This window comes from Sturnus vulgaris, chromosome 21 (assembly GCF_052056855.1).
Source record: "Sturnus vulgaris isolate bStuVul1 chromosome 21, bStuVul1.hap1, whole genome shotgun sequence".
In the NCBI taxonomy this organism is placed as follows: Eukaryota; Metazoa; Chordata; class Aves; order Passeriformes; family Sturnidae; genus Sturnus; species Sturnus vulgaris.
The window spans coordinates 7,913,136-7,926,795 of record NC_142263.1 but is presented as its reverse complement, the minus strand read 5'-3'; the positions used below and the strand labels follow the sequence as shown (position 1 = coordinate 7,926,795).

The following is a 13,660-nucleotide window of genomic DNA, read 5'->3' as shown; positions in this document are numbered from 1 at the left end:
ACTCTGGCTAGTGTTTGCCCCAGCTCTTGGAGCAAGTGAGCACTGGAGAAGGGGAAGATGCCTCAGAGGAGCTCCTGAAATAGAGCTGTGAACTCTGCAGCAAGCACTCGTTGATGCTTCTCTCTCTCTCTGTGTTGTTGCAGGCAAAGGACAGTGATGATGATGATGAAGTCACCGTCAGTGTGGACCGGGATCGTTTCATGGATGAGTTCTTTGAGCAGGTGAGAGGTTTGTTCCTCCAGTGCAGCTTTGAAGCTGGTTCAGACCTTTCTGCTGGCACCAGGATGGGTTGTACTCGGTCCAGGCTTCCCGTGGCCACTGGGGATGGGATGAAGGTCCTGCCCTGGCTGGTGCTGCTCAGCTGATGCTCAGGGTTATGCTGAGTGCTGAACATCAGGAGCCTGGCTTCCCTGCAGACCCGGGGCTGTGCTGCCCTATGGATGTTCTCCTGCTCCCCCTGCTCCTCCAGAACCCAGTGAGGCTGTTGCCCAGGCGGTGGGAGCAGGGAAGCCTCACATGCAGCTCTCAGGCCTTTCCCCAGAGCACCTCTGCAGAGCAGCAGTCTCTGCATGGGATTGATTTAATTTTGTGCCTCCCGTTCCCAAACAAGAGGTTGTCTTCTGGCATGTGGGTGGCTGTAAGATCTGCTTGCGGATTTTTAGCACACCCTTAGCATGGCATGTGTGTGGGGGGTGTTAAAATGGATCTGTGCAGGCAATGGAGTGGGAACTGGGATAAATCTGATGTGCAGGTGGAGGAAGATGAGCAAAGGAGTGGTGTGAGCCGAAGGAGAAGACTGAGTTAGAGGGTAAGCAGCCTGGCAGGCAGAGAACACAGGAGAGGTTTCCCCTCTTGGGAGATGCTGGTGTCTTCCTGTAGCACAGAAGTGCAGAGAAAATACCAGAATGAATCTTTTGGAAAATGTGGCCTCCCTGGAATGGGGGGAATGAGAATCAAATTGGGCATTTCTGGAGCTTTTTATGAAGCAAGGAGCCATGGGGAACTGAGCTGCTACCAGCCTGGCTTATGCAGTCTCAGCAGTGTTCTGCCAGAGTCTGGGAATCAATCTGATGCTGATTTATATAAATCCCAAAAGTTTCTCAGTGTATCACAAAGAATACAGGACACAGAGTCTGTATTACACTGCTGTGACTCAGAGCTGGCTGGTGGGATGGAGAAGGCCTGATTCCACAGTGCTGCTATAGTTTCAAGCTGGAAAATATTTATCCAGGAGGATGTTTGTCATGGTTGCTTTGGAATAGGGTATAATAATCCCTTCACTTTCCAAAAGTCAGTCTGTCTCAGAGACCTGTCTTGTCTCACTGCACAGGTGGAAGAAATTCGAGGCTTTATTGATAAAATTTCGGAGAATGTGGAAGAAGTGAAAAGGAAGCACAGCGCCATTCTCGCTTCACCCAACCCTGATGAAAGTGAGTGAGCCCGGAGCTCTGCGTGTCCTGTGGGCACGTGGAGCCAGGCACAGTCCCCTGTGTCTGCAGGTGGCCATGGCTGCATGGTGAGGGAGGGCTTGGACTTGCCTGGTGACTGGTGGCTTTGAGACATGGAGAGTTGGTGAGAGTCCAGTGAGGCTGCCAGAGGGGAATTTCTGAAAGGATGGGGCAGTGTGGAGGCTGGGAAGGACAAGTGGCTGTTTTTGTGGTGGTTGGCTGTTGTCTTGCCCTGGGCTGCCTGGGAAAGTCTGTGGATAAGGCAGAACAGAGCAAATGTCACCTCCTTGGGCCCAGAAATGTTATGGCTCCTCTTTGAGCCAGAGGTGGGCAGTTGGGACCTTGCATCTCTGTCCTGGGGACAATCTGTTGCTGGCTGGTCAAAGAGTTCCAGACCTCTTTCTTCACCAGCCTTGTCTTCCAGAGAAGAGGTTTGCTGCCAGGAGCTGGAGTTAGGGATTTGAGCACCCAAGAGGTGGCAGCATTTGGGTGTCTGGGCAGAGTTAGAGCTGTGAGTGCTGTGGTTCCCCGTTCCCAGGTGGGAGCAGTGCTCTCCCAGGGGAGCCAGAGCCTGTGAGGGTGGTGAGGTCAGCAGAGCTTTTCCAGCTTCAGTGTCTGCAAAGCCCTTATTGTGGAACAGGTGGATCCAAGGGCTGGACTGTGTAGGGAGAGCAGGGCTGGGCTCTGCAGAGTAGGGCTGGGCCTTGCCCAGGCTCACCTGCTGAGGGGCAGCACTGGAACAGCTCTGCTGCTCCAAGCCCCACCTTCAGTGTAACCCTGAGCCCAGCTGTCTCTCCTGATGCTGGTGTCACAGGGGTGTTGGATGCTGCAGGTCTGACCCTGCAGGATGGCTCCAGGCCATTGGCAGCCCTCATTTTGGCATTCCATGGGCTGAGCACTGCTTGTGCTCCCAGTGCCTAGAGTCTGGAAAGCTGAGACCAGGTCATCTGCCCTCTTCCCATCCACTTCTCATTTGCCCAGTGCAGTTCCATGTCTGCTTGTGGCATTGTGCCTAGAAGTCCCAGGAGGGTGCCCTCACACACATTGTCCTGCATCCAGCCCTATGTCAAATCAGTAGACATTGTAATTTTTTTAAAGGACTGGCCCTTCCTAAATTGTCTCAGGCTCCCCTCTCTTGGCAGCTGCCCCTCAGCTAAAATTTCCTTGGCCAAGCCTGGAAGCAGGGGATTTTCTCAAGGAATTCACATGTTTCAGGCTCAGTCATCCTCCAGGCTCTTGTGCTTTCACTGTAAGATGTTGCAGTGTTCCTGTTTTGGGGTGTTCACAGAAGAGCTGCTGTGCTCCTGGCTGCTGCAGTGGCATGGGCTCCACTTGGGGCTGCAAAGGGCACTCATGGCCTAAAAGCATAATAATCTATTTAAAGGTCTGAGATCTGCAGTGAACAAGATGTGGTGACATTCCCATGACTTCCAGAAGCACGCAGGACACTGGAAGTGCTTCTGGTTTTGTTTTATGTTACTTTGCCGTGGTACTGTGGAGAATTCTTTGTCATAACAGAATCATGTGGACAGGAAGAGAGGAGCCCACACATTAATCTGAAATGAGTGATTTGTAGCATTGTGGTGTGTTCAGGAGGTGTGGTAGGGCTCAGCAGTGGAAAGACTCAGAATCACAGAGTGCTTTGGGGTGGAAAGGATCTTCGGAGATGTCCAGTTCCACATCCCTGCCATGTGGGGGACACCTTAAACCTACAGCAGTGAAACACTTGCTCCAAGCCCTGTCCCGTGTGCCCTTGAGCACTCCGAGGATGGGGCAGCCACAACTTCTCTGCGTTTTTCAGCCCCTCACCACCCTCAAAGTCTGACATTTCTTCCTCGTATCCGATCTGACCTCACTGCCCCTTGTCCCAGCCGTTGGATCATTTTGGTGGCCACCTCTGGACCTGCTCTGCCTGTGCTGGCAGCCTCATCCCCACCCTCCTGTGTTCCTGAACCCACAGAGAACCTGCTCATTAATGCAAAGGCTATTTGTAACCCTGGGCTGTGAATTTATTGAGATTAATTTGGAAATTCAGAAACCAGTTCCCATAAGGTATGGGGATGGAGCCAAAGCATACTAAAATGTAGGTTGTGAGAGGCTGATTTTGGGATGTGCTCACTGTGGTTTGCAGTTTAACATGGCAAGGAGTGACACCTAGTATGGCCATCAGGGCAAGATGTTGCTCTCTGCAGGGATTTGGGATGCTGCTTGTCCCCTCTGGAACAGCACCTTGCTTATTTCTTAGTGATCTCCAAGTACTTCAGTGTCATGTGGAACTTTCACTGCAAGATGATGGGAAATGTTCCTCCAGGAAACAAGAGAATGTCACAGACTCCTCATCCTTGTCTGGAGGCACATGTGCTGTGCAGCTTGGTCTGGTGTGGGTGTAGCTTCTCTGTCAGAGATACAAACTCCTTAAACACCACCAGCAAGGCCTCCTGGAGGACTCTGGAGTGGGGCTTTAGGCTGGGACAGAGCTGGGCTAGTAGTCTGGGAAATGTATGGGCAGTGATGGGCATTGCTGTTGGAATGCTGAGTGGAGGGATGGATGGGGAGATGTGTAGTGGCTGCTGGTGAATAGCTGCTTTCTCAGGGTCAGTAACAGAAGAGAGGGACTCCACGGGCACAATCCCACTGGAATCTGATTTTTAAGTGGCTCTGCTTAGGCAGATGCAAGCCCTTGGTGTTGTTTGTTTGCAGGAGAAAGTGAGGTCCAGTGTTCGTGTGAGACCTGGATTTACCCACCTGCCTGCTGTGTGGAGGGGCAGGATCCGTGTCTCATGGAAGGGCTCATCCCTCCCTCCCTTCCTGCTGATCCCTCTTCTGGCTGCACAGACTGGTTTGGATCTGGCTTGCCACTGCTGCCTGGGCTTGTTTTGGAGCCCAGTGGGTGGGCAGCTGGCTGGTTTTGCACTGAGCCAGTGAGGTGAGAGCCTGCAGCCCCAGCAGGTTTGGGTCTGGCTGCAGGGGCACTGGGAAGGTCTCCCCACCCAGCTGGGCTGAGCCATGATGGGACTGGGGTGGGCTTGGAAAAGCTGAGGGGCTGTGTTCCTCCTTGGGTTGGGGCCATCGCTGTGCTACTCCAGATTTGAGTCACAGCTCCTGGTAAAACCATTCCTAAAATCCTTCCCAGTGAGTGCTCTGACTGTTGTTGCTCCTGGCGCTGGAATCAGCTGCTTCTCCTTGATCCAGGCCACACCCCAGAGGAGATGGCTTTGGGTGGCATTCCAGCCAGCAAGGAATGAAATCACATTTGTAGTTTTCCTGGAGTGGTCAGGAAGGGCTTCTCTGCCATTCCTCCTCTCTGAGCATTGCATCCCTCCAGTGGCCGTGCTCCACGCCTCTCCAGCAGAGTGTTATGTAACCAAGGCTGTTTGCTCCATGAGTTGCCTCTGGGAACAGAAATCTTCAGATCCCAAGTTGTGTCTCTCAGCCTGTCAGCTCAGCCCATCTCTGCAGGCTTCGGGAGACCCAGTAAATATTTCAGACCTGGAAGCAGGTCCATGACAGCTGCACCAGGACAGGAGAGGTTCACTTCCGTGGATACTTGACTTCTGGCTTCATCATTGTAGCTGTGCAGGCTCAGGGTGGTGGTGTTTGACACCAGGGCACAGGTGACTTTGTTCAGTCTTTCTGGCTGCTGGGAGTTCCTTGGAGAGTGGCCCCTATTATTCCTAGCAGACCATTTTCTGGTGGAGAGATGTGTCAGGCAGGCAAGGAGACAAGCTGTAGCTGCTCACTTCTGTCTGATTCTGCTGTTGAGGTAGCACTGGCCTGTGTAAATAAAACAATTTGGAGCTGTCTGGGTGCTGAGGTGCTGGCTGGATCCCTCTGAGCTGGCTCTGTGCTCTCCTGTAAGCACAACCTCACCTCTCAGCAGCTCCTTTGGGAGTGTATCCCAGTGGGAAGCCCAGGGTGCTCCAAGGAGCTGCTGCTCTGGTGCTGCTGGTAAAGCAAAGCTGGGGCTGGTTCCTGCTGGAGCTGCCCCTCTCAGACACGGCTTTCTGTGCTCTCTCAGCTCCCCTTCCCACTGTACAGTGGTTTTCTGGGGCTACTTTCCTGTGGTGCCTGGTCCCACCAGGGCAGGGAGGAGGTTTTCTTGAAAACCAGGAGTTGCTGCAGTGCTGTGTTGGAGGCTGCAGGCTCAGGACTGTGATGCTCCTTTGGGAGGAGCAGTGGAGAGGACAGGTGAGGGTGACTTCGTTCTCCTGTCTTCTCATTGCTCCTTCCCTCTCCCAGCTTCCCTCGGATGGGAAATCAGAGACAGGCCACACTTCATCAGACTTGGAAGGTGAAGCAAGTGTAGCCCCAGCAGAGCAGGGGCTCTGGGATCTGGGAAAAGGTGTCTGGGCATGTCCTGGACACAGAAAGCAAAAGCAGCATATCCTCCCTGTTCATCTTCTGCTCTCACCCTTCATCTGCAGCCTTTATGAGCTGGGAGCTGCCCCTGCTCAGGCAGTCTGGCCTGAAGTAGGAATAAAATCACAGAGTGGCTTGGACTGGAAGGAACCTTGAAGCTGTTCTCATTCGAACCCCCTGCTGTGGGCAGGGACACCTTCCACTACACCAGGCTGCTCCAGACCTGGTCCAGTCTGGCCTTAAACACTTCCAGGGATGGGGCAACCACAGCTTCTCTGGGCACCCTGTGCCAGCCCCTCATGGTCTGACGTTTATTCCCTATATCCAACCTGACTCCACCCTCAGTTCAACACCACTGTCCTGTGCTGGGACCCCAGAGCTGGAGGCAGCTCCAGGCTGTCTCAGGAGAGTGGAGCAGAGGGGGAACATCCCCTCCCTCCTCTGCTGCCCACATTGCTGAGGATGAGCCCAGGAGACATTTGGCTTTCTGTGCTGCCACTGCCCATGGCTGGGTCAAGTCCCATTTGTCACTCCCCAGAATCGTCCAGTCCTTCTCTGCAGGGTGTTCTCCATCCATCCCTTCATCTCTCCAGCCTTCCCCCAGTCTGTGCTGGCACTGGGGACTGCCCTGACCCAGCTGCAGGACTTTGCCCTTGGCCTAGTTGGATGTCAGGATGTGGAGTGGCTTTGATGGACATAAAATCATGAGTGGCCTGGGAAGGCTGGATGATTCTGGTTTCCTGCAGCTCCTGGAGTGGGACTGAGGCTGGAGGACACAGCAGTGCAGCTGGTGCATGTCATGGTCCTCAACAGCAGCCTCAGCAAGTGGCAAGAGCATGGTGTGGCAGCAGAAGCACAGCACAGCAGGCACTCATGGGGACAGTGAGAGCAGGTGCCATCTGCCCCTGTGGCTCTCAGCATCCTAACTCTGCTTCCTGCTTCTCCCTCCTCCAGGCAGGTCCCTAAGGGCTCTAAGAGAATGTGTTCTCAGCCTTTTTACCCATGGTTGGTGCAGCTGTAGCTGCCCCTTATACCAAACCTGGTGTGAATTGTAGAGACTGGAGGGGTGTTTGGTGCAGGGATGGGGGTTCCTCTGCCCACTGAGGGGTCCAGGATCTCCCAGACTGTCTCCAGTACATCATTTGGCCTGGCCATCCCTAGCAGCATGGTGCTACTGCTACCCATGGCCCTTATGGCAATGCCACACTGTGCTTGGGTTGCCTCAGGTGGCTTTGTCCTGTCCCTGTGTCACACAGATACTTTTGTCACCCTTGCACACGCTGCTCCAGCTCTATCTTGGAGGAGTTTTGTTTCTCCTGCCAGTAATTCTTGTTGAAGGGCCACTGGAGGACATACCCTCTAGTGGTCTTCTCATTTCCAGCCTGAGTCTATTTATGATCGATTTACATACCAACGTCAGCCCAGGAACAAATATATTGTGCTTAAAGAGCTGTTTGCCCTTCTGGCTGCATCCTGGCAGGTCACCACAGCAGCTCAGATGTTTTGTGTAGGCTTTGCACAATCCCAGCCTTCCCAGGCCCCTGCCCCTGCCCCAGCTCTGGCTTTAAAGGGGTGGGGTACCCCAGGGTATCAGGTCTCCAGGACTTTTGGCCTAGCTGCTGGTCAGTGTTCCTTGAGCTTTTCAGACTGGGTTGCTCTTTACTTTCTCTGTGTGGGATGGGCTGGGGTTTCCTGTGTTTGGGTGCTGGGTGTTGCCCTTGAGTAGCCACAGGCAATGTGTGTTTGAAGGATATGGGCTGCCAGAGAGGACTGGCAGGTCATGGCAGCTCCTCTGTGTGTGAGCAAGGGACTCAGCTGTGTGTCAGCTTGTGGACACAGCTTCCAGGGAGTCATCAGTCCAGCCCTCTCCATGGTCTCTGGGAACAAACTGGCAAAATGCCACCCTTCAGCTCTGAACCAGTCCAGTTCCTCCAGGCTCTGGTCCAGTGGGTGCCATGGGGTGCAGGCAGAGCAGGGGCGAGCGTGGTTGTGGATATGCTGGGGCCATGGGTGCCAGGGATGCCCAGGCTGTGAGCTCAGGGATGCTCAGGTCAAGGAAGCAGCACTGCTCATGCTGTTCCTCACCTTCCCTTTGCCACCACCTATGTGAGGCTCCTGCAGCTGCATCGTGCCCAGCATGGTGGCACCCACTGCCAGCCCCTGGGTGCTGCCCATGGCAATAGGGCACATGGACTTCCTGTGCATCGTCCCAATGCTGCAGTGAGGGTACCTGGTACATCTCTGTCCTCTCTTCTGTGCCCCTCTGGCTTTTTCTTTTGTTTCCCCTTAATGTGTTATCCCGGGTGATATTCCCTTTTCCCATGCAGTTCTCCTGCATACCCCAGCTCCATAATCACCAGCATCCATTGTCTGCTCCATCACCCTGAGCAGCACTGGGTGATCCACCTCACTGAGTGCAGAGTAAATATAAATTTACTGGAGTCTGATTCATGGCAACATGAAAAAAGAGAATCAAAATCAGCTGCTCTGTAATTATTTTGGGCTTAATTTAGCCTGAAGGGTTAGTGGCACTCCTGGAACCTGTGTTATTGCTGCTGCTGGAAAACTTTATCTCCTTTGGGCTGCACTCTCTGTTGCACCCCAGAGTGTGATGGGCAGTGTGCAGGTGACTGTGGAGCAGGAGCCTGACTGCCAGAGGTGCTGCTGCTCCCATCTCAGTGCAGGAGGGACCTGTGACTCCTTGGCTTTGTGTGACTGGCAGCAGTGTCACCCAGGACAGCACCTCAGTCCCTGTTGTTCTGTGTGCTGGGTGGCTTGGAGTTGGAGTCAAGGAGCCCTGGAGGTGAAGGGACACGAGGCCATCACTGCCCTGAGCTGTGCTGCCTGTGGCACCCTTGTCTCTCTCTGCTTGAGAGAGACATCTTGTGTGTGTGTGAATTTGGTCCCAGTCCTGCTGTGGTTTCCAGCCTTGGCTGCTCCTTGAGCCCTGGCTGGGATCCACATGGATGGATGGGTGAGCCGAGCTGGCTGCACAGTGACTCTGTTTGCCCTGTCCTGAAGCCTGAGTCTTTTCACCCAGGGAGGTTGGAAAGAGGGAGGAAGGAGAGAAAGGAGCCAAAATGTGAGGGGCCATGGCAGCTGTGCCCCTTGGAGAGCTCAGCTCCAGCCCAGGGCTCTCCCAGCCATCACTGGGTGCAGTGGGCTGGGGGGCTGCCTGTGGCATGTGGTGTCCTCAGGCTCTCATTGCCTCTTCCTGCTGGGTTTGGAGGGGTTCCCAGCTGGGCCCTGAACACCAAGGGGAGAAGAAGAGCCAGAGCCCCCTCTGTAGCAGCCAGGAGCCCTGCTCTGGTGGGCACCCACGTGGGGTGCTGGGTGGCATTGGTGGCATCAGTGGTACAGCTCTTGGGTGTCACAGACACTGGTCTGTGGTTGAGTTTCTCTCATCTTCTTCCAGCAGCCAGGATCCCCTCCATCCCTTCCCCATCCCTTCAGTCCTCATCATGGCATGAACATGGCTGGGATTCCTCATGCTTTTGGCTCTCAGGTTTGGCATTGTCAGGGCAGGGAGAGGTGGTTAAGGGGGTTGTGAAGACCAGAGGGTGAAGAACAGAAATATGGGGCTGCTCTGGAAAGTGCTGGGAGAAGGAAACAGCAGGATCAGAAGGGGCAGCCTGGCATCCATGAGGTGAGGAGGCCATCCCTGCCCTGCACAGCTGTGTCAGCATGGCTGGCACAGCACTGACACCCCTGACAGCCACATCTCTGCTGGATGGGCCATGTCACCCAGCACTGGGGCTTCCTGGGGTGCTGCCTGTGCAGGCAGAGAGGGGCAGGGACCCCAAGGTGGGGAGGGTGCTCTGCAGCAGCCCCTCTCCAGCCCCAGCAGCGTTTCTTTTGCAGCTGGAGCTCTGCCTTCTCTTGCTGAATCACCATTGTCTTGGTGCTGACACTGGGGATAATCCCTTATCTGCAGAAATGGGTTTAGGAGGGCTGAGCTGAGCAAACCTTAAATCCTTTTACTCTTTCCTGAGATTATGCTGACGTGTGGGAAACTGGTGCTTTCTAGGCATGCTGAGAGCAGGAGCAGCAGAATCTGGTCAGTAGAGCTGGGCAGCAGCACAGGCAGGAGGAGGAGGGTGGCCAGAAGCCCTGGGACCTCTGGGACCTCAGCATCACCCATGGAGATCCCACTATGGGCACACCAGGAGCTCCTGCTATGGGCACATTCCAAGTACTGACTCTACAAAGCTACAACTAAATTATTGAAGGGGAAAAAGTCGTGGATAGTGAGTGGAAAACTGCTGGGAATAGCTTGAGGAAGAATGATTGTTGAAAATCCATTTGGATCTGGGAAGGCAGTGGCTGTGTGTGTCCCTGGGTGACTGTAGTCACATGCAGCAGGGAGATGTGTGGCTGTGCTCCATGTGGCAAGCAGGTGTGTGTGGCTGTGCCTTAGGTGAGAGGAGAGGGAGAAGAAGTCAATTAAAAATGGGGAGTTCAGGCAAGCAGTCTGAGGTAGCCAGAGCAGGAGATCTGAGTTCTGAAGGAGCCTGGAAGCTCTCACAGTGGGTACAGAGGAGCACAGGTGGATTGGGTCTGGTGGAGGGGTGGGACATTGCTGAATGAGTGCACCTTTGGCTGGGCTGGTAATGTGGGTGGCCACAGGCCAAGGAGGGGAGACCATGGCTGCAATGTGGGAGACTTTGTGTTGGACAGGGCTGGAGCCTGCCAGAAATGGCTCCTCTGACCCCTGGAGTTGTGTCGTGTCTGGGTTGCACCTGTTGGAAATGAGGGTTCCCTGGACTGGTGCTGGGGTCCTCTGGTGTGAAAGCTGCAGGTGCTGTGCTGGGTTTGGCTGCCGTGGTTTGCCAACATCAACTGATCAGACATTGAGGAGAAACTGAGAGAGGAATTGAGGGGTGGACAGCCAGGGTACCCAGCAGGAGACTGGACAGCCTGCTGGGAGAACAGGTTGGGTGGTGATGCCAGCAGCTCCAGGACACTCCTGGATCCCTGACCGTCCTGGGCAGCAACCAGGTGAGCCCAGCTGGAGAGTGGGTCTGACATCAGGGTGGGAATGGGTGCCTGTCCCATCCCTGACTGATCCATGCAGAGCAGAACTCACAAAACCAGCTCAGGGACAAGTGACCAGTATCTGAGCCTGGGAATTGGCAGGAACTGGTGAAGTGAGCTGTTCTGCCTCAGCCTGGGGCAAACCTGGCACTGTGCACATCTGCCATGCTGTGCTGTCCCCTACCCTTCCCACCCCTCTGCAAAGCTGACTGTGTTCCTTCAGGAATGGGACTGCAGCTGCTTTGAGTTCAGGCCAAACTGATAGTGCTTCTGGAATGTTCTGAGATACATGGGACCCCTTTCCTGAATAGTGACAAAACAAAGACACCTGCAGTAGGATGTCCAGTCCCATAGTGCTGGCCCATGGCATGGCTGTGGCACTGTGCACCGTGCAGTTCTGCATCCAGTGTTCTAAAAACAGCACTCAGCCTGCAGTAAAAAGAGGCTCAGGAGGGACCTTCTTGCTCTCTACAACTCGCTGAAAGGATGTAGCAAGATTGGAGGAAATGTATTCACAGAAATTGTGGTCAGGCAATGAAATAGGCTGTGAAGGGCAATGGTGGAGTCACCATCCCTGGAGGGATTTAACAGATATGTGCATGTGGCTCTTGGGGATGTGGTTAGTGGTGGCAGTGCTGGGTTAACAGTTGGACTCAATGATCTTGGAGGGCTGCTCCAACCTAAAAGATTCCATGATAATCCTGTTCCTTTTTAGAGACAGTTCACACAGGGCTGCTGTATGTTTGACAAAATCATTGCAGTAACCAAGTGTTTGGCTGTCATCCTAAATCTTTTCAGCACTTGTTTTAGGAGAAAACATTCAGACAGCAAATATCTCCATTTTCCCCTTGAACTTCCCCCAGAATCCCTGTGTTTTGTAGCCTCACAGCACCACCTACATTCTGCATGAGGCTCCAGCCCCCTCTCCCCAGGGTCTGTGCCCACTGCCCTCCTGCTGCACCCGTGGTTGATCCAAGGGTGCCCCAGCTGCGAGGCTGCCGTGGTGTGTGGGTGCAGCACCAACTGCACAGAGGAGTGGGAAATAACGATTCCCTGCATCCCAGGAAGATGATTAATCACTGTGGGGGCACTGCTGCCCATTTGCTGTTCCTGGAAGCCCTGCAGAGAGCTGGTTGGAAGGGCTCTGCCTCCTGGAAGTGCCTGGGAGCTGCTGATTCAGAGAGGTTGCTGCTCTGGCAGCTGCCAGCCCAAAGCCTGCAGGCTGATCCTTGCTGCCTGCCCAGAGCTGCCATCCAAGGGCTTGGAACCCCACTGGCAGAGCTGGCACACTGCTGTTCACCAACCTGGCCACCCACACACAAGAACATGGCCTGGACATCTGTGGGACATTCTTGAGTACCACTTGGACCTCCCATTTCCTGAGCTGGGCAGTATTCGGGGTCATGAGCTGTTCAAAAGCTGAATCACGACTTGGGATTTATTTTTGTTTTCCCTTGTCAGGCTCCTTTGCCGTCTCCTGGGTTGTCCCCATCCCCTCTGCCCAGCTTGAGCTGTTGGCAAAGGGACTGAGGGGGTGGGAGGACTTGGGGTTTGGCTTCATGCCCATTCCACAGCCCTGACCAGTGTCTTCCCCACCATGAATGTGAACTCTCTGTAGCTTATCTCAGGTCCTGGTGAGGCTGAGGCTGTTTGCTCAGAGTTTGAGGTGAATAGCAGCTTGTGTGGGTACTTTGAAGGCCTTGAATGGCCAGGGCTGGGGATGCTGTGAGTGGGCAATGGTTCTGGGTGTTAGGGCCACAGTTAGAGCTGCTTTAGAGAGAGCCTGCTCCAGCTTAGGCTGTCTGTGAAGTCACAGCTTCCTTATGGACACATTCACATGCTCTGGTGTGGCATCCTCCGTGTCTGCAGGGGGACATCCTGCCTCACCATGGTTTTCATCAGGGGCTGCAGGGCAAAGCTGTGCCTTGGTGCCTGGAGCAGCTCCAGCCCCTCCATCTGCACTGGCCTCAGGGTCTGCAGGGCTTTTTCTCTCACATGTTCTCGTTGCTCACTCACAGCTGCTGTTGGACATTGTTTTGTAGCCTTTATCTGAGGCACTGTCAGTGATGGTCTCAGCTCTGGCCAGCAGTGTCTGTTTTCCAGCTGTTTGGCACTGGCTGTGCCCTGCAGAGGGGCAGCTCCTGATGAGGATCTTCCCACAGAGAACAGCCCCTTTTTAGCTGCCCTGCTGCAAGTGCCAGCAGCTCCCATAGTACTGGCTTTGGAAGTTCATGAAATCATGGATTCCATTCTGAATGGTTTGGGTTGGAAGGGACTTAAGGGCTGATCTTGTTCTACCCCTTGCCATGGGCAGGGACACCTCCCACTATCCCAGCTTGCTCCAAGCCTGGTCCAACCTGGCCTTGAACATTTCCAGGGATGGGGCAGCCACAGCTTCTCTGGCCATCCTGTGCCAGGGCCTCACCACCCTCTCCAGGAAGAATTTCTTCCTAATATGTAATCTAAATTTCTCCTCTTTTAGAGACCACAGGATGTCCTCTATTCCTTCATCCATCCCTTCTGCATCTTTGTCTGTTCTGTTGTACCTGCTGCAAAGTGTTTTATTGGCCATAGTTGAAAAGAATTCTAGAAAATTGGGAAAGGGTTGAGTCAGCATCTGATGTTTTTCTTCTTGTTTTCCACAGCTTGAATCAATAATTGCAATGTGAAACTCTGAGCTCTGTTTCCAAGAATAAATGTCAGCCTTTGGGAACTGAAGGACTGCACAGAGGTCACTGATGTCCCAAATCTCTTTTGGCAAATGAGACTTCAGCTGGAAAGTCCTTCTCCACAGAGCTGCTATCCATCCACCCATCCAT

General features: G+C 54.0%; 1 protein-coding gene across 1 annotated transcript in view; it reads left to right on the top strand.

Moving 5' to 3' along the window:
* STX1A (syntaxin 1A) overlaps positions 1–13,660 on the top strand; it is a 68,697-nt gene that overhangs the window by 14,176 nt on the left and 40,861 nt on the right. The window contains exons 2-3 of the mRNA XM_014891632.2: positions 144–221; positions 1,331–1,430. Of these exons, the coding sequence (XP_014747118.2) occupies positions 144–221; positions 1,331–1,430 (178 nt within the window). The remainder of the gene's footprint in view (positions 1–143; positions 222–1,330; positions 1,431–13,660) is intronic.